The sequence below is a fragment of the Pelophylax lessonae genome (assembly GCF_965119305.1).
Source record: "Pelophylax lessonae genome assembly, chromosome: 5".
Classification (NCBI taxonomy): Eukaryota; Metazoa; Chordata; class Amphibia; order Anura; family Ranidae; genus Pelophylax; species Pelophylax lessonae.
The window spans coordinates 320,974,634-321,002,626 of record NC_138772.1 but is presented as its reverse complement, the minus strand read 5'-3'; the positions used below and the strand labels follow the sequence as shown (position 1 = coordinate 321,002,626).

Here is a 27,993-nt window from a genome sequence, read left to right as displayed (position 1 = left end):
GGTTCGCCGTGGTACAGCGCATACTCAGACTGGTCTGAGGTGGTAAGCGGGGTCCCCCAAGGCTCAGTCCTGGGACCAACCTTGTACAATTTATTCATAAACAGCATTGAGGATGGGATCAGTAGTTCGATATCAGTTTTTGCAGATGACACAAAATTGGGCAGGGCAATAACAGCACAGCATGAAGCAGATATCCTACAGAATGACCTGGACAAAATAACAGAGTGGGCAACGACATGGCAAATGAGGTTTAATGTGGAGAAGTGTAAGGTTTTGCACTTGGGGACTAAAAACATAAAAGCACAATACACTTTGGGGGGGGGGGGGAACCCTTGGGGGAATCAAACATGGAGAAAGATCTGGGAGTCTTGGTAGATGATAGACTAGGCAATAGCATGCAATGTCAAGCGGCAGCTGCCAAAGCCAGCAGAATATTAGCATGCATAAAGAAAGGGATGTATTCCAGAGATAAGACTATAATCCTTCCACTTTATAAAACTCTGGTCCGACCACATCTGGAGTATTCTGTCCAGTTCTGGTCGCCAGTCCTCAGGAGGGATGTGTTGGAGCTGGAGAGAGTCCAGAGAAGGGCAACTAAACTGATTAGGGGATTGGAGGATCTTAATTATGAAGAGCGTCTGCAATCGCTTGATTTATTCTCCCTGGAGAAGAGACGCCTGAGAGGGGACATGATAACAATTTTTATAAATATCTCATTGGTGATCTCGGCATAGAAAAACAGCTATTCAGTCAAAGAGATTGCATGAGGACTCTAGGGCATACAATGCGATTAGAGGAGAATCGTTTTAACCTCAGGCAACGTGGGGGGTTCTTTACTGTTAGGGCTACAAGATTGTGGAATTCTCTACCACAAGAGGTGGTTTCTGCGGGAAGTATGGTGGCTTTCAAAATACTCTTAGACGTGCATCTCAAGGATCAGAACATTCAGGGGTATGTGAGATGATTACAGCCACACACACCTACACAGGTTGAACTGGATGGACTATTGTCTTTATTCAACCTCACCTACTATGTAACTATGTGGTATCAGCAGGATAGATGTATCAGCTGGCCAGGTCCCTGCCTCGCGATGTATAGAAACCAGCGTGGATCGCACTCGGAGCTGAACTGGAAGTGACGTCAAGATGTGTCAGGTAACTTTTCTCTTTTATGCTTGTTGATTTTCAATGCCATGTGAGTAGCCACTTGGCGTTTGTTGAATAAATTCCCCTTTTTGACTAATCTGCTACACTTAGTTTGGCGCACCTTGCTGTTCCTTACTCATATTAGGCCTGGAGCTTGCTAACATGACGTATTACTCACAATAATATTGTGACCATATACGTTTTACAAAAAAAAAAAGTCGTATAAATTATGAGCAGCCATTAGGGATCTGCTCCTATCTTGTCTTCTAAGGTAGCACTAAGTATGCTTTCTCCAGCTGCTTCCTTACTACTTTTGAACAAAACGGAGGATAGATATGTGGGTGTACCTAAAACAGCACATGTACCTTCCCTGAAACATATGTAGAAATGGCAAAGGAAAAGTGTCCCAGGGGAATTTGGATGGACAAGGCTGAGTTAAATCGGTATAAGTATTGAAGATGAGAGTGAGTAGGATAAAAGATAAGATTTATTAACCAAATAAAAAATGTATACAAAAATACAAGACTAACAACAATCAGTGTATAAAAAGGACATAATCAGGGAGATAAGTTCAAATCCATCGCATGTGGACCAGTGTCATAGGTGGAATCACTAGGTCTTCATGCGGTAGGAGCATCCCGACATGTTTCAGAATCTAACAATGATTCCTTTTTCAGGGAAATATAGGAAGAACATATACCCATCACAATTCTATCGCAAAGCGAGAAATGTCCACAGGAGCAACACAGCCAAAGAATATTAGGTCCACTGTAAGTGTAAATAAGCCCAGTGTATGGTGTTATAAATAAAGACCACAAGGATTTGTAAAGGAGGAAGCCTCCAGTGGTGGGTGAACCCAGTGAGACCTGGGAACTATTGTTCACCTCCGCATGATGGTGCCCTGGTGATGGTCACAAGGAACGCAGAAAGTAGGAGGGACCATCTAATCCAGCTATTAAGTCAGTATAAAGACAACAGGAGATGTGAGCAGGTCAGCGGCGGCCAGTGCTGTGCCCCATATATTTGGTTAATCTTATCTTTTATCCTACTCACTCTCATCTTCTATACTTATTATTCTGATTTAACTCAGCCTTGTCCATCCAAACTCCCCTGGGACACTCTTCCTTTGTCATTTCTTCCTTACTGCTTTCAGCACTGTTTCTCACAAGGAAAACGTTGATACTTATGGGTAGTATTATGGCACTTTTCCACTGCAAGTACCGGCTCGGCCCTGCTTGGCCCGGTTTGCTTTTCCACTGCTGGTACCGCATGGTACGTTGTTGGAACGGTTCGGTACAGTACGGTATGGTTTGCTTTTCCACTAAAGTAGTACTACAGTTAAGTGGGTGGGATAACAACGATTCTCTGACCAATCAGTGGCTAGTAGTGACTGCATGCAAAGGATTGTGGGATATGGTACTGGGTATGGTACCTCTTGGAACCACAATCGAGGTGGTACTGTTTTTGAGAGCTGTACCGTTCGGTTCCATGCAGTGGAAAAGCGCCGCCGTACCGAACCGTTCCTACACCGTACCATGCGGTACCAGCAGTGGAAAAGCACAAAAGTGAGTTCGGTTCCATGCAGTGGAAAAGTGCCATTAGACCTTGCCACTAAGCCCTGCTCCCTATACATTCCTATTAGCCGGTCTCTGTGATGGGCAGCTTCACTGACTGATAGAAATGTACAAGAGGCAGAAAGAAGTGGGCAATCTTCAGCACTATGTGAAAGTGCTGAAGCTTGCTAGCCCTTTACTACATTTTATGATAACAGGTTTTCTTTAAGCCCACTAGACTCTGAGGTCTACTAGCAATTAAATATTGGTTTTAGGAAATACCTAAATTATGTTGTTAAGTCAGATCCTTCAGATCCTTCAGGAGTGACATGACCAAGGATATAACTTAGGGCCTTTTCCCACTGATCAGGTTTTGATCAGTTTTTCAAGCAGAGGAAAAATGCATGAAAAATGTATCCCTTTAAATCCTATGGAGCTTTTCACAGCGGTCAGTTACGTTTCAGTGGCATTTTTGGCTATTTTCATTACTCCATTGTAAAAACGCCAAATCTTACGCTTTTTTGTAAACTGAATAAGTCATCAAAAGCTGCTCAGTGTGCAACATCGTTAAACACTCACCAATAATGCAGCAAGTGGGACTTTTAAAAAAAACGCAACTGAAACGCAATGGACTGGTATGAAGCGTTCCATAGGATTTAAGGAGGTGTTTTATGTGTTTTTACCACAGAGCACTGTGAAAGCAGCCAAAAAAGCAACTGAAACTCAACTGACCAGTGTGAAGAGTTCCATGGGATTTGAAGTGATGCACTTTTCATGCGTTTTTCTTCTGCTGTTTAAGCTGAAAACTGAAAAAAAAACAAAAAACTGATCAGTGGGAAAGGGCTCTAAGATGTAAGGTAACACCTGGGTACAGCTAAAATCACCAGAATATAGACAAATGATCTTGCGTTACTTGCTGTTTTAGGTACTTTTGGGTATATTTAATCATATATTATGTTGTATTTGCTTGTAAACAATGATTTGTGATATTATGAATGATCTGTGTACGGTTTAGTGGTTTTTATTGTAGGGCTGGTTCACACTTGCTGTGGCCGCGGCTCACTGCAGGGGGTCCGGTGCGTCCCTGTTCTCCGTTTCAGGTCCGAATCAGGTCCCAATTTTTGGCTACATACTTACCTAAAATGAAGCCAAAGATACACAGGACCCTTTCCCAGTGCGGAGCAGGGCCGCCCCGGAGCTGTGTGTCTCCTATTGTGCTAATTGGAAGCGGGGAACCCCCATCCAATTTGCATAAGTGTGAACCCAGCCTTATAGATGAAGTGTATGCAATTTCAATTTTCAAGATTATGATTAATTACACAGTACTGTATAAATTGTGTTTATTTTTTGGTAATAAAAAAATGCAAAAATATGTACCACATGTTAGACATTACTAGATAATAGAGATAAAACTGCATAGAAATACCTTTTCAAAGTCAAGTCAGAACTGGTTTTTAGTATCAAAAAATATGCGTCCCCAACTAATTTAAATGTAATACTTCTTAATTAAGTAATCAATATTACTTAAGTAATATTAATATTATTATTAATAATAATATTGATAACGCCCAGTAGGAGGGCGAAACGGCGCGTCAAGCGAGGCAGAGAGCATCCGAGGTGTGACGTCAGTTCCGGGTACTTCCGGTCGGTGGAACGCACGCTGCAACCGCAGCACCCACTAGAGAAAACTGCGATCCACTTCCTGTACGTTTTGTAAGTGTAATCTGTTCTGCTTTTATTAAAACTGACATACTTCACTATGGCGGGCCTCCTGCATTCTTATTTTTTATGAGGATTTTAAGAGAGTGAGGCATCCAGCATCCCTGTTGCTATCCGGTTTATTACTAATCCCAAGGAGACTATTCCAGGCTGACCACATTCAATTAGCTGAGAGTGAGACATCCAGCATCCCTGTTGATATCCAGTTTATCACCAAGGAGATTATTCCAGGCTGACCACATTTCATCATCTGGTGAGTGGGGTCACCTAAGGGGAGCACAGGCACCTTTGATAACAGCTGCACCGGAGCACTTTATGCACAACAGCACTGAAGCACTATTTTGCACAAAGAACTGTTTTATTTAAGGACTTTTATGCACAGTGAATTTCATCCATTAAGGAATATATTGATTGTTTATTGTTTTTTTTTATTATTTTTTATTGATTAGATATTGATCAGATCACATAACAGCACTAGCACTTGATGAGATTTACCACATGTTGATACTTATTATAGATTATTTTGCACAACTACTTAATAGCACTTAGCACTTTCATATGATCCAGCACATATATTTATTTATTGCAAAGAGAGAGGCAGCGCTGACTACTTCACTTATCCATTGAGAGCCGGTCACACTCGCATTTCATGCGAATTGGATGATGGGAAACACACATCCGATGCGCACGTATGTGAACCCAGCGTGAGGCCCTCTCAACGCTTGTGTGGTCTGTGGTGAGTTTCTGTATGAACAGTAACGTGCTGTAACGCGCGTTACATTAAGACAGCGTATACGTTTTAATGGGCTACTGACTTGCCACAACAGCCTACAATCACCCCCTGTACCATTTTTACCATTACCATTTCCAATGCTTTGCAGGCTCCAGTGCAAAAAAAAAATAATACATGCACATTTATTTTATTATAATTATAATCAGTATGGATGCATTATTTTTTAGCAACAGATGGAATTCACCTTTAAAACATGTTGTGTACATGATTGTAGCATATGTAAAGATTGGCTATAGCATGTTGGCTTAGCTCAGTCTCTCTTTAGCCATGCTACATCAACATCCTGTCCACGTCCACCGTTCTGTATCTTTTTTCCTTTTTGAATAGCACTCAGTGCTTCTCTAAATCGTTTGGAATCCTAGCAATGCTATACTGTGTATATATAGAAACTGAATGTTTTCTTGAAGCTTAGTTTTCTTCTTTTTTTCATTTTATGATCAATATCAAAAATACACTCAAGTGATAATTTTGTAAAACTTTTACTTTTTATTTAAAGTATATTTATAGCCAAATATTTTTATACTGGTTTTGGATAGTCAGGAAGGATTAAAACCCCTGTCAGGTTTCACAACCTTCGGAGGCTCCGTTGTAGAAATGTTCTTTCCCATCTGGTTAAAAGGTTTTACCCAGGACTGTAAATAAAGAGAAATCTCTCTAAAGGTGTCCATCCAATATACAATCTGAATATACAGTCTCCTTTAGATTTACTGTCAGCTATGTAGTACTGTGAGAGCCTTCTGGATTAGATGTCCTCACATTAAAAATGAGTACCCACTGCGCCCTCAGGAACCAGTCATGTCAAAGGAAGTAGTGGGTGTCAGGAATCACTTATTGGTATCCTGCCTCTTGTTTACTTTTAGCGACAGGAATTGGAAGATGTCATGTGGCAATGAGTTAGCAACAAGACTGGATCATGTTGGTGGTTGGCAAGATTTTTTTCTTTCAGTGTACTTCCAGATGTTGTTCCCTGTGATTGTTGTTGATCTGCATCACTGGATGATGTGATTGACAATATATTTACAAGTACATTATGGGACATTTTCATTACTTTAAATAAAGGACTTGTTAAAAACGTTGTAAGTGTTTTTTTTACCTCCTACTCATTCACATGGCAAATCGATATCTGAGGGCTTCTTTGTTGGGGACATCCAAGTTCTGATAAACCCTTTGCCCACAAACCCCCACAACCACTGGGAAAAGGCCCTTGTTCTGTTCAACATGTGGACAAGGTGCTTTGGCAGGGGGATGGGTGTCCTACGAAACAAGGTACCCTTCCTGTGTTGAGGGCATGTGGGGTAAGGTGCTTTTCCTGCACGATCGGGTAAGGGGTTTGGGGGGGGGGGGGGTCGGGCTTTTTTGTTTTTTTTTTGCATAGAGTTCCTCTTTAAAATCCATACTAAGGATAGTTTTTTTGTGTGTTGGCTCCCTGTTTTTTTATGTTGTCGGCTCTCAGTATGTTTAGGAGGAACTCTGAACTTTGGAATAAGAGTCTGGTATAGGTGAAGGGAATCCCTGGACCCTTTGTTTATGAGCTGAATGAATCAGCTGGGAACAGTCATTTATCATTTACCAGTAATTTAATGGCATTTATTTAACAGTCGCTTTAAAGGAGGGTAACGTCCTCCCACAGACATCATGTTATGTAGGGGAATTTAGCATTTTTAATGTTACCATTTAAGTGTTTATTAAAATCGTTTCTCCTCGCCTTTGCCTATTAGCCTACAAAATGGTCATTACTGTTTTTAACATTTTGGTTCCCATTGACTTCAACTAGGTTCGGCACCCAAACATTAGTAATTCTCCCCAAACCCAGGTACATTTGGCTCATCTCGAATACTAACCTAAAATTTAGATTGTAAGCAGGGCCCTCCTAATCCTTTTGCATTGCATTGAAATTTTACTGCCTTCGTTTATTTTGTAGAATGATGTAAAAACTGTTGGTTCTATATAAATCTCGAATAATAATAATATAATAATAAGCATTTACCAGTGTAAGTCCTGGTTCACTCTCGTGCGATGCGGGAAACCCTGCTAATCAGTGCCAGTTCCCACATCACACCAGAAACGCACAGTGGTTCACACTGCGAATCACTGGGGGTGTCAATATAGAGTTAATGACACCCCCAGATTGAATCGCAGTGCGAACTGTCAAATGGTGCAGGAATCGGATCGCATAGGTGTGAACACCTATGCGATCCGATTCCAGTGCGAACCAAAAAAAGAGTCCTGCACTATTTTGGTGCGAATGCGATCTCAGCCATACACTTTGTATGGCTGAAATCGTGCAGACATCACATGTGATCTGGCCCGCAATATATTGCGAATCACATGCAATGTCTGGCATCACACTAGTGTGAACCGTCATGAATACTCCTCATTTCAGAATATTGTTATTTCCTGATAGATTAAGATTAACACTTGATGTATACAGTTCTAGTACTTCACATCTCATCACCTACATCTCACTTTACCCTGTAATAAATCTAGGCCAAAATGTCACTCTGATAATTTGTAAGATTAGGATAACCCCTTTCAGCAAAGTGATAGCATGGCTAACTAGGTCATTTGACTAATCTCTGGGTTAAATTTAGAATATCTTTTGCTTGATGCTTACAGCATTTTAGATGTATGATAATAGTAAATGAACTAAATTTACTCTTTTCTACTTTTTGCAAAAAATACTTTTTTTTCTCGTCCCTACAGATGCTCGCGATATTGAACAGCTTCACAAAAACAACATTACTCATGTTTTATCAATACATGACAGTGCAAGGCCAATGTTAGAGGTAAGCTGGACTGCCTTTCCTTTTTCTCCTCTTGTTGGAAGAATAATTTAGGACATCCTTCCACATGTCTTTCTTTGTAAAAATACATGTACAGACAAGGGCATCTCATGAAAATGTTCTAATTCCAAAACTACAAGCCGGGTTTGAAGGCCATGTCAACTTACTCAAAAGAAAAATATAGCTTTAATTTAAGCTCCATATTAATATATTGATTGACTATTTGGCTGTGTATTAGGTATGCAAAATATCATTGCAACCTTCTGGATTTCTAGATGTTATGTCATGTTGTGTGTTATAGGATGGTTGCATCACTGAGCTAAAACTGGAGCTTACATCAACTGTCACTGAAAGCACACTCTTGGGCTCTCTTTTTTTTCTTTAATAATCTTTATTTTTATTGTTTATATAAGCAAATAACAAAAGATACAGTAAAAAGAAAAACATAAAACTCAATCAGAACAGATAAGTAGGCTGGACATAGGGGCAGGATGAAGACCCACCCCCAAAGGCTTACAAGGCAGTAGTCATTGTCATAACAAAACAGATACGTTTCAGGAGGCCATCTTTCATGAACAAATGTAGATAGCATACAGAAGGAGTGCAGTGGCCCCCCTATGGCAGTCGGCTGCCTAGGTTCATCCTGGTGCTTCAACAATAAGTGATCCAGCCATACAAGAAGACACGACTCAAGAACTTGAAAGGGCGAGGAAAGGAGAGAAACCAAAGAAGGGGGAAAGAGAAAGGAAGGGAGAGGAAAATGGGTAAAAGAGGGGGAATAAGAAAGAGGGGCAAAGAAGAAAGTAGGAAAGAGGTGGGTAGAAAAGAGCACGAAGAAGACACAGACAGACAGTAGAACATTCTAGATCAGCGCTAGCTGGAACAGTAAAACGGCAAAATTCCTTCCCACAGGGGTCCAAGACTCAAACTAGTATAGGAAGATAGGTAAGTGAGACACAAAGGTAAGCTATTCCTCAAAGACTATAAGGCACTCCCCCCTCTGACTGCCTGAGGCAAGACTAGGGCCCCCAAAAACGGGGGTAGACGGCGTGGCAGGAGCTCGCCGGGGCGTCGTCGCAGTGTCCGAAGTGAATGCATCACTCTTGGGTTCTTAAATTAGCGAGTGCAGTAACCTATAGAAACTAGTACGTTTCCACTAGTTGTGGCAGCTGAGATTTTGAATTGTTGCTTTGTGTTACTTCACTTTGCAGTGCATATGCATGGTGTGCAAACAGTAATCTAAAAGCAAACCTCTCAACTTTCCGAGATCTGGAAGGGACATCTAGGCAGGGTGGATGTGGTCTGACTACAACAAGGGGAATAAATAGGAATATGAAAGAATGTATCAGCTGAACTCCACTCTTCGCTCTTCTTGCTGTATTTACTTGTCAACAATGTCTCTGCACCTGAAAAGCAACTTTCCTTGATGCATTTCACCACTCCTGGCTTGCTGGAATGACTTTCCTATTCTTGTGAGCTAGCCAGAGGTGGTGAAATGCATCCAGGAATGTCCGTTTTCAGGTGGAGACATTATTGTATGCAGTCACTTTGTTGACGATGAATAAATAGGGCAATAGGAGCTAAGGGTAAAGTGCGGCTGATACATTCTTTCATATTTATGATGGAGAGTGGAGATGGACTATAGTGGCTAGCGCCGTGATTGTTCATGTATAAGAGGGGCACGTCTTGAGCAGAACCATTGATTTGGGTATGTTTTTTGTAAAGGAAACTAAGTGACCATAAGTTGTGTGATTATATAAGTAATGGAAATGGTTAAAGGGAGATAGCTTGGGGAAGCACTTCCGCTCTGACCGCCTAGGCAATTGGACGCAGACGTTTTCCCTCCCCCTCTCCCTATCCGCAGTCTTCTGGAACATGTGATCGGTTCCAGAAGACTGCGTCAGCATTCACAATGTGCAGCACGGCTTGCACAGTGGGCACCCGGCTGTGCCGCCCCCAGGAACAGATAACAGGAGGTGAAAACAGCTGGGGTGAGCCCATCCCTGGATCGTGGGACAGGTGAGTGGCTGTTTATTAAAAGTCAGCAGCTACGGTTTTACATAGGAGACTTGAGCTCCTCCTTAAAGGCTATTGCATTATTACAAGAGACAGTTTCAGTTTTACCATGTTGCATTTGCTTTATTGCACTAACAATAATAGGAATTAGTCAGGTCACTATTTCGTTTTTGTTTTTTTTACACTTCAAAAATGGCAGTGTACCAGATCGACAAAAGTGCCATATGCTCCACAGTGCTCCACGGTAATTTGCAGTGTCATTTGAAAGTAGTATCAGTTATTCATAATGAGCCACAGATAACCTCTTCTTTCAATAGAATGACTACAGTTTTTTCTGTATATTGGATAACAAGGATCTCCTAACTCAATTTTATTTTTTATTAGAGATGAAAATGTATTCATTAAACTAAATAACATTAGCAATATTGTGGTTTACCAGGCCTTTAGATAACTTGGTGGTGCTAGGGTCTCAGGTAAAACAATTAGTTTGTTGGATACAAGCAGATATTATGGTATTCACACATGCAAGCTAAACATTATTGAAATCTGGCGAAAACAATTGGGTCAGTAAGCAATAGTGTGACAACCCTGTGCAGATGTCACAAAGGGTAGGAGGCAGTTGGTAGGGTTAGATTTTCTTAGATAAGTTATCACGCATTACTGCCATGGTTCTACAGAGCAATCTTGCAATTGTACATTTTCTGACCACTGTCTTATGTCTGTAGGTATGGAATATATGGGTGCCTGATTCTTATTGCAACTAGTAAACATTTTCCATATTCCCCTCCCCACATTCCCACCCATTCGACACCATTTCCTCAAATAATAAAAGGTAAGTATATCCCTAATATACTTACCCTTGTTGCACAAGCTGCGGCTAAGGGATACCATGGTGGTCTGCCACATGCTCTCTGCTAAAGGAGAGGATCAAAGTTCAGATTTGCTGATCCCTTCCTTCAGCAGCTAGGATGTGTCCGTATAGCTCTGATCAGGTTGATTGATAGGCCTGCTGTATCAATTTCCCATCCCATGTTTCTATTTCAGGAAGATCTGAATTTACACGATGAGTTGTGTGACAAGTATCTGGTAATCACAAATGCAGTGCATTTCTAGAAATATAATTTGTTTTTTCGTTTTTTTTTTGGCCTCTCTTACTCTTGAGCCTTGTTGTCACGTGTGATTTGAAAAATCTGCAAGGAAAATGCAAATTCAATTCTCTTACTAAAGAAAGAAAATGTTTGAAGGAAAGCTGTTGTGATATAAACATGGAGGCTGTCAGTGCTGGGCTCTACTTCTGAAAATGCAAGTTGTCAGACAGGTTAAGTTGAGGTGGGCTATAAGGTTACCCCCCTCTCTCCTTAATTTACACAAGACAAAGTTGAGCTGCATGATAATGATAACACAAGGTGTTTTGTATTTTTCAGTTTCATCAAAGATCCAATAATTAAGTGTTCTATTTTACCAAATCATTCCTTATTTGACCATGGGTTATCTTTACATTCAGAACGTCTGGTTTATAGCACAGTAAATCTTTTTTTATATATATACTCTCTCCCCTATGAAAAAAACAATCTTCCTACCTCACATCGACCTGGATAACGGGAGGCCTAGACACGGCTTATCCTGGTTCCGTTGACCATAAATGACCCCCTGTCCCCGAAATGATGTATTCCCCAATATCCCCACTATATCCCCCTTTCCCAACTTTTTTTCCTCCCCCTCTCCTTTCCCTTCTTCTCTTACCTCCTATCCACACTGAATGGCTTACTCTTCTCCCCAGACTCTTTCACTTATCTTATAAAAAACGCTTGCTTTTGTCTTCTCACTATTAACGGTCAACCTTCAAGGCCTGTACCGCATTGTCCTCTAATTCTAGTTTAGGATTTGATTGACTTCTCTCACTTATTGACGTGAGTCCCCATCTGCTGCCCACATGCTTGACACTCTAAAATACAATAGTCCATAGGATTGTCATAAGTGAAGATGCCGTATGAGTCTCGCCAAGGAATGATAGCCATGATTGTTGACCCGATGTTATCTCTCTTTCCCATTTACTACCTAATTGTATTGTCTTTAATGCATAAACTGTAATGAGTTGACTTGTTAACAATGAAAACATTTTCACCTCTAAATCTTTTTTTTTTTTTTTTTATTGCAATAGAAGTGAGATATAAGCAGATATTTTCTGTTTTAAGCCCTTTGTACCTAAAGTACAACTGTCATCAGAGAAGTGTGGGGGCTGCCATTGCTGGCCTTTCGATGCTTGGTTGTATCTGTAGCTTCAGTACTTTTTTAGGTTGAATATGTATTTTAATAATTTTTATCAGAAAATAAAAAGAATAAAGCAGAACAATTTGGGGCACAGAAACAGAAAAAAAAAGGGGGGGGGGAATAAAGATTTTCATCACAAAATGATTTCACAAATACAATGACAATGAAGTCCAAATAAAAGACCTGGAACGTTCTTGCTGTAAATGAGTACTCTATACTTTGTTTACATGTAACAATCAGTATCTTTTTGCTAGAAAAGTTCTTAGAACCCCCAAATATTACCTCAGGGAGAGGACAGCATCAATCTTGAATAGTTAGCAAGCAGTCATTCAGTATATTTCTGTATACGCCCCTCAGTAATTTAAGACCAGGACTTGAGCCAATTATTGTGAGTGTGTCAAGGCACATTTTGCCAGTCATCATTTGCAGTCTCTACATGTCAGTATGGACTTGGTCATCCCTCATCATATCTCATACATCAGGTCAATCTATCTGGAGTTTTAGCTATTAAGCTGAAAGCAAACAAGGATTTGTGAGACAGGGTTGTCAAACCCATGTTACACAGATTACCAAAGCAGTAGCTATAAGACATGTCCTAGGACATCCAATGGAAATATAATTTTTCCTACTCTCTCTTCCCGTTCGAGCATGTTTCAGTTATCTTCACCTACCAGTGTTTCTGTTTCTTTTCTAAAGCATCACCTTACAAACACCTCTAGAAAGATTGATAAACCTAACCAAAGTTCACCACTTGTGCACCATCGAAGAAGGGCCCCAACTAAAATGGAAAAAAAGAAAAGAAAAATTGCAGTTTGGGGATAATATCCTCTTGTCTTAATTGTTAGCACTTGTCTCACTATTTTATTAAATATCCTTTTTTACATAAATACAGTATATAGCAAAGCCCTGCTGGAAACTTTGATTTGGCGGGGCCATCCCTGAGTCCTGTTAGAAGTCAAGTGATAAACGTGGTGGAATCTTGGCCGAGTCACCTTTCGTGAAAGATTTCCATGTTTATGTCTGTTTTATGACTGTTTTGCATAGTAGTAAACTATTTTAAAGTTAGTTGTATAACCTGTTTAACCAGTGGTTCTCAACTCCAGTCCTCGGGACCCACTAACAGGCCAGATTTTAAGTATTGTACTGCAATCACTGAGCAGCAAATTATATCACCTGGGATGTATTTCAGTTCTCTTGCAAACCTGGCCTGTTAGTGGGTCCTGAGGACCGGAGTTGAGAATCACTGTGTTTAACCATGTTAAACTGTTTTTTTTTTTTTTTTGTAAGGGGTGTGTCATAGTGGTTGAGTCATTATGCCACTCAATTCAGTGAAAACAGAATAACTCCAACTAGCAGCTCCTACGGGGGTGCACTACATGTTTTCTCCTATACTTAGAAATGGTTAGATATTCCTATGGTGAAACTTGCTTTAGTAATGCACTTCAGGGGGCTGTTCGGTTTTCATTATGAAATTTCAAAAAGGCCATTATAAATGTGAAACTCAAGGAATATCCCCACCACTGCATTGGGTAACATTTGTTACGTGCATCGGCGCACTGAAGTGTAATGTACTGTATACTGAATAATACAACAAAGCACCTGTAGAGAAACTTTCTTCTGATTGTACACAGAGCCATGCACATGGATCTTAACATGCAATCTGTGCCTGTCACGGGTGCAGCAATAAAGTAACTCCCATGTGCATTTATGGGAGTTACATCGACCTCATGCAAGCCAATCAAGATTAGTAAGGATATTAGACTTGAAAGAAGTCAAGAAGAAGATGTCAGCAGTGGCTGTAGGGGAAAGCATGGACGTCGCATCGCTGGAAGGGGACACTTTGGGTAGTAAGTGTGCTTTAATGTGCAAATATCATGTGCATACGTGCACATTATGGCAAGAGCCCTGGGGGGGGCCTTCATTATTTATTATTTCTGCTTTAAGCGCCCCTCTAGCCATATGTTTCTTGGGTGACTTAAAAGCAGCTTTAGGGTGGCAGAAGAACTCCAGGTATAGTCTGATAGCCAATAGAAATCAGTATATTTCCATAACTAGGGATGATGTTGCCTTTCCGAAAAGTGTCTTGGTATTTTCATGAGTGAGGAAATGTTTATTCGATCTTTGTAAGGAACACACCTCTCTATAGGGAGTTTAGCCTAGCTATGGAATGCATCTAAATACTGCATGTTCTTTGTTCTTCATCATTTTGACAGTCCGCTTCTATGCATGGGAAGGTGTGGAACTCGCTTGGCTCTGTGCAGCCTCATCTCACTGCTGCACCTGCTGAGTAAAGGGCTATGCATTACGACCCCGACACATGAAAAACACATATGTCCCCAGGAAGGGAGGTTCCTCTTTCTTGATGAAACTGGAAAAGTATGTTTATGTTTATTTAAAATGAACAAGCAGCAAACATGGAAAGCAGGCACCTGCATATACTGTCCGATAGATTGCACAGTACCCTGGGAGCACCACACTTGACACAATTGGGTTTATTTACAAAAACCTGGGAGGGCAAAATATGGTGCAGCTCTGCATAGAAACCAATCAGCTTCCATGTTTTTTTTTTTTTTTTGTCAAAGCTTAATTTAACAAGCTGTAGTTAGAAGCTGATTGGCTACCATGCACAGCTGCACCAGATATTGCACTTTCCAGTTTTAGTAAATCGGCCACAATGTCTTCAATTTTGAAGGTTCCTGTTTGTTCCCCATTACTGGTGATGGTGACCTCATGATGTAGGAGGCAACCGATCCAGGAGCAACTGCAGAGACAAATCTTTGAATTTCTCTCGCTCCGCCCAGTGTGTACGGCCAGCCTAAATCTTTCTAATGGAGTCCTGGGTAGCAGTGAAAACCAGTATGGTAGGAGCAGGGTTTGCTACATACAGACCTGGGTCCAGTTCTCAGAAAAACAAAGCACACTTGCAGAGGCTACTGTTATTAAACCTCTGAATTTGTTCTTTAGTGCTGCAGCTTCTTTTTTTTTCTTCTGATACAAGCAAAATATAGCAGTAAGTTGTAAAAAAATATTAATCCTTATGTAGCTACCTTGAAGTACTTGCTTAGTTGATATAATAGCATGGCGCCAATAAACCTAGACTTCAACTTTTTGCAACCTGCATTTAAAGTACATTTCTAGACCAAAGTGCAGATGGTTTATAACCCCTTTCAGAGTTTCTGTTTTCTTTTTTGCTGTCTGTGTCCCCACAGATTCTTAAGCCTTGTACCCACCACTCTTTTTTTCTCGTTCAACCCAACAGGCTGAATGTAAAAATCTGACCGCTCAGGTCAGAGCCGCTGTATTAACAGCCAGTAATAGTCTGATGTTAGTACAGTGATCTCCCCTGTTGTGTTTTGACAGGGGGACAACCCCCCCATCAGAACAAACCGGTCAGCACTCTCAGCCATTGGCTGAGGCCGCTGATCAGGAGGCGGTCGGCTGCCATACACACAGGCTGAATGTCTATTGAACTGGCCAATGCCGCCTGACATTTGGCCCGTGTGTACTAGGCTTTAATCTTTATTTCACTAGAAAAGAAGGTGATAGAAAATCCACAACAGAATTTGCCAAAAAAAAGGATGCGAGGGGAATTCTTCCAAAGCAAAAGCCCATTTAGACTGAAAACTGTCCTATTTTTGCAAAATTTCCTCTCATTTCTGGTTGTCCAAAACAAGAATTAAGGCAAAATCTCACATGAGGACACATAGGGGAAAAAAATAAAAATGACAGCGGGATTAACTTTTTTGTCCCAAGCCTTTCGTTTCGTGGAATCCTAGGTTCTTCAGGGTACCTTGAGCTAGCGAAAATTTCATTTTCTAAGTAACCATTGACATTAATTATCTTTTCAGCTGTCTATAAAATGGGGCAATCGTCCCACTGATCACAAATGTAAGTTGATTCTTCACCGACTGAACAATTTATATACAGTATTTGGGTCCTTCTTCCAATAGCCACCAATGTATGGGACCACTATAAAGAAAACACTTTTCCACTGACCACCATTGCACAGGGACATTTCTCCACTGAACATGAATGCAGCAGGCTAGTCCATTTTGCTGAAATTTCATTGCAGCAACTCAAAATGGTACTCAGGTGGTTTGTATGGCCCCCACATACTTGTATGCATGCCTGACAACATCGGGCATGCTTCTAATGAGGCGACAGATGGTGTCCTGGGGTATCTCCTCCCAGATCTGGACCAGGGCATCACTGAGCTCCTGATCAGAATGAAGTGCAACCTGGTGGCGGCCGATTACCGAAACATAATAATGTTTTAGCGGTGTTCTATTGGATTTAGGTCAGGCGAGCGGGGGGGCGAGGGGGCATTCAATGGTATCAATTTCTTCATCCTACAGGAACTGGCTGCATACTCTTGCCACATGAGGCCAGGCATTATTGTGCACCAGGAGGAACCCAAGACCCACTGCACCAGTGTAGGCTCTGACAATGGGTCTAAGGATTTCATCCCAAAACCTAATGGCAGTAAGGGTGCCATTGTCTTGCCTGTAGAGGTCTATGAGTCCCTCAATGTATAAGCCTCCCCAGACCATCACTGACACATCACCAAACCAGTCATGCTGAACGATGTTACAGGCAGCATAACAGTCTCCATGGCTTCTCCAGACCCTTTCACATCTGTCACATGTACTCAGGGTGAACCTGCTCTCATCTGTGAAAAGCACAGGGTGCCAGTTGCGGACCTGCCAATTCTGGTGTTCAATGGCAAATGGCAATCGAGCTCCAGGGTGCCAGACAGTGAACACAGGGCCCACTAGAGGACGTTGGGCCCTCAGGCCACCCTCGTGAAGTCTATTTCTGATTGTTTGGTCAGAGACATTCACACCAGTAGCCTGCTGGAGGTCATTTTGTAGGGCTCTGGCAGTGCTCATCCTGTTCCTCCTTGCACAAAGGAGCAGATACTGGTCCTCCTGGTGGATTAAGGACCTTCTACGGCCCTGTCCAGCTCTCCTAGAGTAACTGCCTGTCTCCCGGAATCTCTTCCATGCTTTTGAGACTGTGCTGAGAGACACAGCAAACCTTCTGGTAATGGCACATATTTATGTGCCATCCTGGAGAATTGGGACTGCCTGTGCAACCTCTATAGGGTCCAGCTATCGCTTCATGTTACCAGTAGTGACAGTGACCCTAGCCAAATGCAAAACTAGTGAAAAACAGTCAGAAAAGATGAGCAGGGAAAAAAATTTCAGTGGCCTCCACCTGTAACACCATTCCTGTTTTGGAGGGGGTCTCATTGTTGCCCATCTAGTGCACCTGTTCTTAATTTCATTAACACCAAAGCAGCCAAAACTGATCTGCAACCCCCTCTGCCACTTTACTGACCAGATCAATATCCTAGGAGTTTAATTGACTTGATGCTATACTCTGATTAAAAAGTGTTCCTTTAATGTTTTTGCAGTGTACTAATATTCTCTATATTCCTATTCTATTTTACAGATCTTCTAGACTAGAGTGTTGGCCATTGTACTTGCCAGATATTAAACCGTGGTTCATTACTATTTGTGTTTCCTGGTAGGACTCTGCTGAGATGCAGCAACCTGGGATAAGATCGCAGGAAGTTTGTGTGCTGTACACCCTAGATCGGGGGTTGGCAACCCGTCAATTGCTATTTCCTCTTGGATTGCAGATAGGTGACGGGTAGACCGCGATCCTTCCTTGCTGACCCCCGAAACTTGGACAGGCTGAAAGCCGCCTCTCCCTCCCACTGGCATTCAGCAGGTGCAGGAGGAAAGGGGATTGGTTACAGTAAATGCTGCCCCTGCACCCCTCCTGTCCCTGTTACTCTTTTTTGGCTACTTGGCCCCTAATATGCTCTCCTGGTCCTGGCCCATTCTCCTACATTGCTGCCGGCTTTCCTCCTCTCTTTTTTCTCCAGGGGATGTTTCAGGATGGAGAGCGATGGAAGGAGCTGGTAAATGTCATTTACTGGTCTCTTCTCTTTCTGAATGAACACAGTGAGTGTTTGGTACCGGTCACTCACTAGGTTCATCTGTTACTGAAGCATAATAAACTGTGTTTACTATGCTTCAGTTTGTGAATGAACAGGAATCCACTTAGCACAGAGCACTTTCTATTCATTGACTGTCCAGTGCTGCTAAGGCTGCAGAGAAAGGGACTGGGTAATCTCTGTCTTCAGTCCCTTTCTCTGTCTCAAAAGTGAGACATCAGGGATCTATTTAGACCCCTGATATTTCACCAAAGCCCCCCAACGGGGCTCCTAAATAAATTGTAAAAAAAAAAAATAATTACAATACTGTAAAAAGTAATAAAATAAAATCAAAAAACTACTGGCATCTGTCCCCTGCCCTACTGATACCAGTCCCCTGCCCTACTGATACCAGTCCCCTGCCCTACTGATACCAGTCCACTGCCCTACTGATACCAGTCCACTGCCCTACTGACACCCATCCCCTGCCCTACTGACACCCATCCACTGCTTTTCTGACACCGACCACTGCCCTACTGACTGACACCATCTACTGTCACCATAAACTGCACTAAAAACGCCATCCTCTGCCCTACTGACACTGTCCACACACTGTCAACTGCCCTACTGACTGACACGGTAGTGCAAGTTTATATTTTTACAATGATGTTAGTTTTATTATATTTTTTCAAGTTTTCCTTACTATTTATCGCCTTGCTAGTTACCTAGGGGGGAACTGAACCTTGGTAATCTTTGATCTCTTTTTCTCTTTCATGTTGTTCAGGTAGATCTCCACCCCTCAAAGGTTGCCTACCCCTGATCTAGATTCTGTTTTCATTAAACCAAAATAAGACTCAAACATGGCTGTTTTTAAAAGCAGTAGTTTGCTCTGAACAAATAAAAGGAGAGGTGAGAGAACATAAGTATGGGGACCTGATATAGGACAAATACATATGTTTCACTGAATTTCTATTAACCTCTTATTAAATTCATCTGCCATCTAGTTCCTACAGTATATACATAGAAAACATAAGTAAATGTGGCAAAGTTGTTAAAGCCTAATAAATATATATTTCTCTTTCGCTCATTGACGCCATAGCTCCTGATCTTCTTAACCATTGGGTTATACTGCCCCCTACAGGAGTAGGACACGAGGCAGAAAAAAAGCCTGACTTTGCCTATGGGCAGTCCCCGGTGGTATACTCCCTCTCTCTGCTATGGGAACTCAGTTTTTTCTGCCTAGTCAGGAGTAAGGATGATCGAACTTTTGAAAAGTTTGGTTCGGCCAGAACATCCGAACTTCCCGAAAGTTCGGCCCAGATTTCAGAACCCCATTGAAATCAATGGGACCCGAACTTCGGTAATCAAAAAACACCATTTTGAAGCCCCAAAACCCAATAAATGCCCCTAAAAAGTGCCTAGGGTTCTGGGTCATGCCCCATTAACTATTAATCACACAAAAAAAAGTTCTTAAAAATTTTTCATTTTTGATAAAAAAGCCAATTATTGAAAAATTAAAAAAAAAAAAAGAGATTTTTTTATTTTTACTTTGGATTTAGTATCTGGGGGGTCTAAAAGGTGTGCATGTGAAGTTTCAGCTCTGTAGCATGTCCAGAACCATGAAAAAAAAAAGATAATTTTTCAGTAGAACAGGGATGTGGTTCGGGAGCCTCCTTTAACTTTAACACCTATATGATCTTTTTTTCTGGTTCTGGACATTCTACAGAGCTGAAACTTCACAGGTACACCTTTTAGACCCCCCAGACATAAAATCACACAAAAAAAGTTCTTAAAAATTGTCATTTTTGATAAAAAAGCCAATTATTGAAAAATGTAAAAAAAAAAAGAGATTTTTTGATTTTTACTTTGGATTTCAGATCTGGGGGGTCTAAAAAGTGTACATGTGAAGTTTCAGCTCTGTAGCATGTCCAGAACCAGAAAAAAAAGATCGTTTGTATTATAAAACTTTCAGATCAGATTTTTCACCAATATGGCTTCTCTGCTGTAACACCTTGCCGGTTTAATAGAAGGCATTTTTTTGGGTTCTTTGCAGTCAGGAAAAACATCTGAACTTGTGTATAGTGGTACTGTGCACAAGTTCTGATGTTTTGCCTGCCTCCAAAACCCCCAAAAAATGCCAGCAAAAACACACCTGGGCATTTTTTTTTTTTGACGCTAGCGTTTTTTTTGGCATTTTTTGGGGTTCTTTTGAGGCAGGCAAAACATCTGAACTTGTGTATAGTGGTACTGTGCACAAGTTCTGATGTTTTGCCTGCCTCCAAAAAATGCCAGCAAAAACACACCTGGGCATTTTTTTTGGACGCTAGCGTTTTTTTTGGCATTTTTTGGGGTTCTTTTGAGGCAGGCAAAACATCAGAACTTGTGCACAGTACCACTATACACAAGTTCAGATGTTTTGCCTGCCTCAAAAGAACCCCAAAAAAAAACGCTAGCGTCCAAAAAAAATGCCCAGGTGTGTTTTTGCTGGCATTTTTTGGGGGGTTTTGGAGGCAGGCAAAACATCAGAACTTGTGCACAGTACCACTATACACAAGTTCAGATGTTTTGCCTGCCTCAAAAGAACCCCAAAAAATGCCAAAAAAATGCTAGCGTCAAAAAAAAAAAAATGCCCAGGTGTGTTTTTGCTGGCATTTTTTGGGGGGTTTTGGAGGCAGGCAACACATCAGGACTTGTGCACAGTACCACTATACACAAGTTCAGATGTTTTTCCTGACTGCAAAGAACCCAAAAAAATGCCTTCTATTAAACCGGCAAGGTGTTACAGCAGAGAAGCCATATTCCTGTGCTTAAAGTTTTCTAATACAAACAATCTTTTTTTTCTGGTTCTGGACATGCTACAGAGCTGAAACTTCACATGTACACTTTTTAGACCCCACAGATCTGAAATCCAAAGATCCAAAAATCAAAAAATCTCTTTTTTTTTTTTTATTTTTTTTTTTTTTTAATTTTTCAATAATTGGCTTTTTTTATCAAAAATGACAATTTTTAAGAACTTTTTTTGTGTGATTTTGTGTCTGGGGGGTCTAAAAGGTGTACCTGTGAAGTTTCAGCTCTGTAGCATGTCCAGAACCAGAAAAAAAAAAGGATTGTTTGTATTAGAAAACTTTGAGCACAGGAATATGGCTTCGCTGCTGTAACACCTTGCCGGTTTAATAGCAGGCATTTTTTTGGGTTCTTTGCAGTCAGGAAAAACATCTGAACTTGTGTATAGTGGTACTGTGCACAAGTTCAGATGTTTTGCCTGCCTCCAAAACCCCCCAAAAAATGCCAGCAAAAACACACCTGGGCATTTTTTTTTTTTGACGCTAGCGTTTTTTTGGCATTTTTTGGGGTTCTTTTGAGGCAGGCAAAACATCTGAACATGTGTATAGGGGGTATATATAGACATATATGTCTGAATATATACCCCTAGACATATATAGGTGTGATAGTAACAGAAATATATTACTGTAAATGATTTCATTAGCGCAAGCATTTATTTCTGCTACTATCACACCTATATATGTCTAGGGGTATATATTCAGACATATATGTCTATATATACCCTGTCTATGTATACCCCCTATACACATGTTCAGATGTCATGTCTGACATCAAACATGTCCTCGAAAAAGCACTGGCAAGTGGCAACCCCTGCAGCATAAAAAATGCTGGCTGGTGAGAAGCCATATTCCAGTTCCGAAGCTATTCAGAGAAATGATCATTTCTCTATAGCGGTCACCCTGCTATGGAGGGGTTTTGTCACCCTGCCATAGCAGTCACTGCCAGTTAACCCTACACTACACTACGGTCCCCTGACACTTAACACTTTCCCTACAGAAACTCAATTTTTGAAGCTAACTTAAGTGTAAAGGAGCATTCTAACTACACTAGATATCCCTTTCCTCACACTAATAAATGCTAAATGACACTTTTAAAGTAAAATTAACAGAACTGCTTCCACTCTCTTCCATGTCCAGTATAACAATGCTGGGAATATGGCGGGGGCGATCTTATATACTGGGGGGCGTATTCACTAATGATTGGTCTAGGGACCCCCTAGTCACTCCAATCACATTACTAGCATTCTCCTGCCCCCTCAATTGGCTTTTGCTAATGGTTCTGGTCCAATCACGGGCTTTTAAAGCCCATTTCCTGAAGCATTGCATTTTGGGCGGTTCTGGTTGCCGAATTCCAAACTTTTTGGGCAAAAAGTTCTAAATTCGGCCGAACCTCGAACACCCAATGTTCGGGCCGAACCGATGGTGGACCCGAACCGTTCGATCATCCCTAGTCAGGAGTAAGGACCTAGTTCCTTGCTGGGATTTCTGGTCCTGGCAATTTTTTGTTTTTAGATAGAATATTTTTCTCCTGAATTCTTTGCTGTGAGATCTACAATCAACTGCCAGACTGGGCAATGGGCTGTAAATTCTAAAACCAGTGGTCACCCCAGTCTGGCTAGCGAGCCCGGGCAGACCTCAGCTTCACGCTAGGTCTGCTGCGACATAGCCCCACCAGACAGAGGTTGACCTGCGAGTTAAATGTCTGGTTGAATACGACTGGGTCTCGGCCTGAGTCACATCGCTCCTCCTGGCCGACAGCCCCTCCTTTAGATGAAGATAAGGTTCTGTCTGGAGCGGTGCCCGCCTAGTTCCTGGTATGGTAAGTAACCGCCCCCCCATCCCCCTGGAGGATTTTGGGGTGGACATGGGCCCCTCCATGGGAAGGTCAGTCCCCTGGGTTCCCCTCCTTCCCATTAGGCATCCCCCTCATTGGTCTGGTGGTCCCTGTGGGCTATCTCACCCCACATCTGCCCCCCCTTCACTGACGCTGGGGCTGTGGGCCGGCCTGGTTCACCAACTATGGTGGGGGCAGGGTGCTGTGCTGGCGATGGGGGCGGGGGGGTACGCCGCCGGTGACCAGGAGGTCGGCTGTGTGGGGGAGCTGTACGTGGTTGGGGCATCTGCAATGGCCCCCCTCCCTGCCTGTGCCATTTTCTAAAGGCTTAGGGATCCCTCTGGAGTCCCTGGGAGCCTCGTGGTGCCATGCGGGGCCACCATCTTCTTGTAGCCTGTGTGGTTAATGTTTGTATAGTCCGGGGGCCATTTTTTCCGGTGGCTTGCCATTGAAAATAGCAGCAGCCATGACAGTGGAGCCCCTCCTCATCCCCTAGTGCTGACTCCTGGATCTTTTTGTTTCCTGATGGCCGTTCATGCAGTGCAGATTCTCCTGGTAGCTGCGGTGCCTGCTTTCTGCAGGGTGGTATGCCTCATCTGTTTCATCAGATCCTGAATCTGATTCGGCCACCATGGACGTGGGTCACCCTACGGGGTCTGCAACTACATGCCCTGAATCCTCAGATAGTGGGATGATTCCTCCACTTCTGCAACCGCGTATGAAAAGGCGCTGGTGGACGCACTGATTGTGGCTGCGCGTGAGACCTTAAAGATGTAGGACGCAGCTGATGCTGGTTCCCTTTGGCATTTCCAAGCCATCCAGAGCGGAAAAGATGTTCCCTTTTGCCTCCTTTTTTGACAGAATTGTCACTAAATAGTGGGAACGACCAAGGCGTTCCCTTTGGGTCCCTAAGCAATTTTGCTAGGTGATACCCTATGAGGAGTCCCTTAAGAAGTGGACTGTTCCACCGGTGGTAGACCCTCTGGTTTCCAGATTGAACAAGGCAACCATGATTCCGGTTTAAGAGTCCCTGGTCTTTAAGGACCCGGTTGACAGGAAGGTGGAGGCTGTGGCCCGCAATATGTACACCTTGGCTGGTTAGACACTGAGGCTGATATTCACCATTGCCCTGGTGTTGCAGACTCTGATCGAATGGGCTATGCTTTTGCGCCGTGACCTGGAGGGGGAGTAGCTTCCCCCTGCCTTTGCTGAGCTGGCGGACCAGCTGGTCCAGGGGCTGCAGTTTATTTGTGATGTCTCTTTGGATGCGGCTCCCCTAGTGACTCAGCTCTCTGTGTAGGCAGTGGCCCTTCAGCGTGTCTTTTGGCTCAAATGTTGGTCTTCGGACAAGACTTCTTAAAAGGCCTTGACTGATCTTGCCTTTCAAGGAGATCGCCTGTTCAGTGCTACACTGGATGACATCATTAAAGGTCTCCCAGGTGGGAAGAGTACCTTTCTTCCGCAGGCTACTAAGGGCAAGGACGCTCGTCATAGACGTGGGCCCTCCTCCTTGGCTCATAAGAAGTTTTTTCATCCCACAGGGTCGACTGACAAGGGATTGGAGCCCTTCGGGACCTCCTCTGTAGGATCCAAGCGCACTTGGTCTGGCAAGTCAAGAGCGGGCTTCTCCAGACCCGCGGACAAGTCCCCTTAATCATGATGGTGCGCACTCACCCGTATCTGAGGGTCTGAGACGTCTTCGCTGGTTCCTAGACCTGTGGACTCCCCTGGTGCAAGTCAGGTGGGTCCACAAGGTCATTCGGTCTGGCTACAAGATCGAGTTTTGTTCTTACCCTCCGGTAAGGTTCTTCCTTTCAACCTGTGACTGTCCCCTATCTGTTTACAGGCTCTTTTGGGGGCGGTGCAAGACCTTTTTCTTTAAAGGGTGATGGTTCCAAAGTCAAAACATTTTCAGGGTTTTTACTCAAACCTGTTTACAGTCCCCAGGAAGGAAGACAATGTGCATCCAATTCTGGATATAAAGGCGCTGAACTGCTTTGTGCAGGTGCAGAAGTTCAGAATAGAGTCCGTTCGCACGGTAGTGGCTTGCCTGCATCAGAGTGATTTTTGTTGCCTCCACCGACATCAAGGACACTTACCTTTTACATTCCAATATGTGTCGGTCTTCAGCGCTTCCTCCGCTTTGCCATGAAGGAGGAGCATTATCAGTTTTTGGCGTTACCCTTTGGTCTCGCTTCTGCTCCTCGGGCCTTCACGAAAGTGTTGGCCCCGGTTCTAGCATTGTTGCGCCAATGGGAGGTTGCGGTACTGTGCTACTTGGATGACCTCCTTCTGCGAGCAGAGTCTCCTACTGCTTTGGTAGAAAACCTGGAGATCACCATACGAACTTGAGGGTGTTTGGCTGGATTCTGAATTTTCAGAAGTCTGCTCTGGTTCCGTCCACAAAGCTGGACTATCTGGTCTGACTCTGGACTCGGCCTTAGCCAGAGTGCTCCTTCCTCTGGACAAACTCCAGAAACTGCAGGCTGTAATTCATCTCCTTCTGTCCAGTATATGGTAATCCCTCTGGACTTGCATGCAGGTGCTGTGACTGATGGTGTCTACCTTCGAGGCAGTTCCATTTGCACTGTTCCATATGAGGTCCCTGCAAGGGAGATTCTGGCCAAATGGGACAAGAATCTGCAGTCTCTGGACAATCCGATCTGGCTGAGCCTGGGAACAAAAAAGTCCCTGATGTGGTAGCTTCGTTCTTTGGCGCTTTGGCTGCGCAAGTCCTTTCTCTCCTTGCATTGGACAGAGGGGAGCAGTCCCTTCATTCAGAGGTGTTTTCATCAGTTGTGTCTTCGATGGGGCATCCCCGAGGTGGATCTGTTGGCGTCCCGGCTCAACAGAAAGGTGCAGAGGTATGTGACTCGGTCACGGGATCCTCTGGCGGACGCCACGGAAGCACTGGTGGCCCGGTGGGGTCAGTATCGTCTGATTTACGCCTTCCCTCCTCTCAAGCTTCTGCCAAGACTTCTATGCAGGATCGGGGCAGAAGGGATTCCAGTCATCTTAGTGGCCCCAGACTGGCCTCGCCTGGTTTGCTACACCGATCTAGTGGGGCTGGTCGCTGACGTTCCTTGGAAGCTTCCTCTCAGGAAGGATCTGCTGTCCCAAGGACCAATCTTCCATCCTGCTTTACAGTTGCTGGCTTTGATGGCTACCTGTTGAACACCAGGTGCTGATGGATAGAGGTTTGTCTGAGTCTGTGATTCCAACGCTGTTAAATGTTAGGAAATCGACTTCTAGAAAGATCTACCATCGTATGTGGAAGACGTACATTGTGTGGTGCGAGTCTCTTGGGTTCATGCTCGCTCTTTTTTCGGTGGCTCGGATCTTGACCTTCTTTCAACGGGGGGTTGAGCAGAAACTGGCCTTGAGTACTATTAGGTTCAGGTGGTCAGGATTAGGGTCAGGTGTCAGCCTTAGCAGTCTTCTTTCAATGGCTCTTGGCCACACACATCCTGGTGCGTACGTTTCCTTAGAGAGGTAGGCACTTGGCCCCTCCAGTGCGGTCTCCGTTGCCGCCTTGGGACCTCAACTTGGGGCTCTCAGTCCTCCAGAAGCCTCCTTTGGAGAATATTTGCGCGATTCCCTTGCTTAGGCTGTCCCAGAAGGTGGCATTTTTGGTGACTACCACCTCTGTGTGCAGGGTGTCGGAATTGGCGGTGTTACCCTTTCATTCACCTTACTTGGTGGTTCACAGACATAAGGTGGTTCTTCGGGCCCCTGTCAGTCATTCCTTCCTCAGGTTGTCTCTGATTTTTTATTTGAATGAAGTCATTGTGTTGCCTTCCCTGTGTCCCAGACCAAAACATCTGAAGGAAATTGCTTTGCATGCCTTGGATTTGGTCCGAGCAATTAGACTGTACCTGGCAGCTATGGAGTCTTTTAGGAAATCAGACTCACTATTTGTGCTTACGGATGGGCCTGGGAAAGGGTTGCCCGCTTCCTCTGTGACCATTTCCAGATGGATCAGACAAACAGTGATTCAGGTCTATTCCATCAAGGGTCTTGTTCCTCCTTTCCCTGTCAAGGCACACTACTCGGGCGCTCAGTGCCTCCTGGGCCTTCCGTCATCCGGTGTCAGTGACGCAGGTTTGCAAGGCGACCACCTGGTCGTCGGTGCACACTTTCACAAAGTTCTATAAAGTAGATTTGTTGGCATCTGCGAATGCTTCCTTTGGACGCAAGGTGTCGCAGGCTGCTGTTTAAGAGGACCTGGTCCTCTTTGAGGGTGTATTGTTTTATTTGTAGGTGGGCTCCAGTTGTTTAGGTTGAGCACCTGTTTGGCTATAGTAAGCCTTGGGAATTTCTTTTTCGCTGTTCCCACCCTCATGTTTAACACTGCTTTGGGACATCCCAATGGTTAAGAAGATCAGGAGCTTTGTCCGTTAATGAACGAAAGAGAAAATTGAATTTTTGACATACCGTAAAATCCATTTCTCTGATGTTCATTGACGGACGCAGAACCCACCCCTCTGTGGAGTTGTAATTCTTCTGACACTGTTTGTAACAAAACGGAGTACCTATAGCCGAGAGAGGGAGTATACCCCCTGGGACTGCTGATAGGCGTAGCCAGACTTTTTGTCTGCCTAGTGTCCTACTCCTGTAGGGGGCAGTATAACCCAATGGTTAAAGCGGTAGTATCCCGCTTTTTGGCACTTTAACCTACAGGTAAGCCTATAATAAGGCTTACCTGCAGGTACAAATAATATCTCCTAAACCGGCACGGGCGGCACGAGCGGCGCATGCTCTCTGAAGGTCCGGGGGGACCTTCAATTAACTTGCCGGGAGCTTGCCGGAAAAATCACTCCCGCGCGCATGCGCGGGAGTGACGTCATCGCGGCTCCGGCCAATCATCGCGCCGGCGAGGGATCATGGCAGCGCCCGCAGCGATGTTCGGGGGTCCGTGTTGGGGCTTCGTTCTAAGGTAAGTTACACATAATGGGCTAGTATGCGATGCATACTAGCTCATTATGCCTTTGTTTTGCAGGTTTTTTTTTTTTTTTATGTTTTAGGGTTTACAACCGCTTTAAGAAGATAAGGAGCTGTGTCTGTTAATGAACATCAGAGAAATAGTATTTAC

General features: G+C 43.3%; 1 protein-coding gene across 1 annotated transcript in view; it reads left to right on the top strand.

The window, feature by feature from the left end:
- Positions 1-27,993, top strand: part of DUSP22 (dual specificity phosphatase 22) — a 205,188-nt gene that overhangs the window by 76,007 nt on the left and 101,188 nt on the right. Inside the window, exon 3 of the mRNA XM_082258652.1 lies at positions 7,914-7,996. Within this exon, the coding sequence (XP_082114778.1) occupies positions 7,914-7,996 (83 nt within the window). The remainder of the gene's footprint in view (positions 1-7,913; positions 7,997-27,993) is intronic.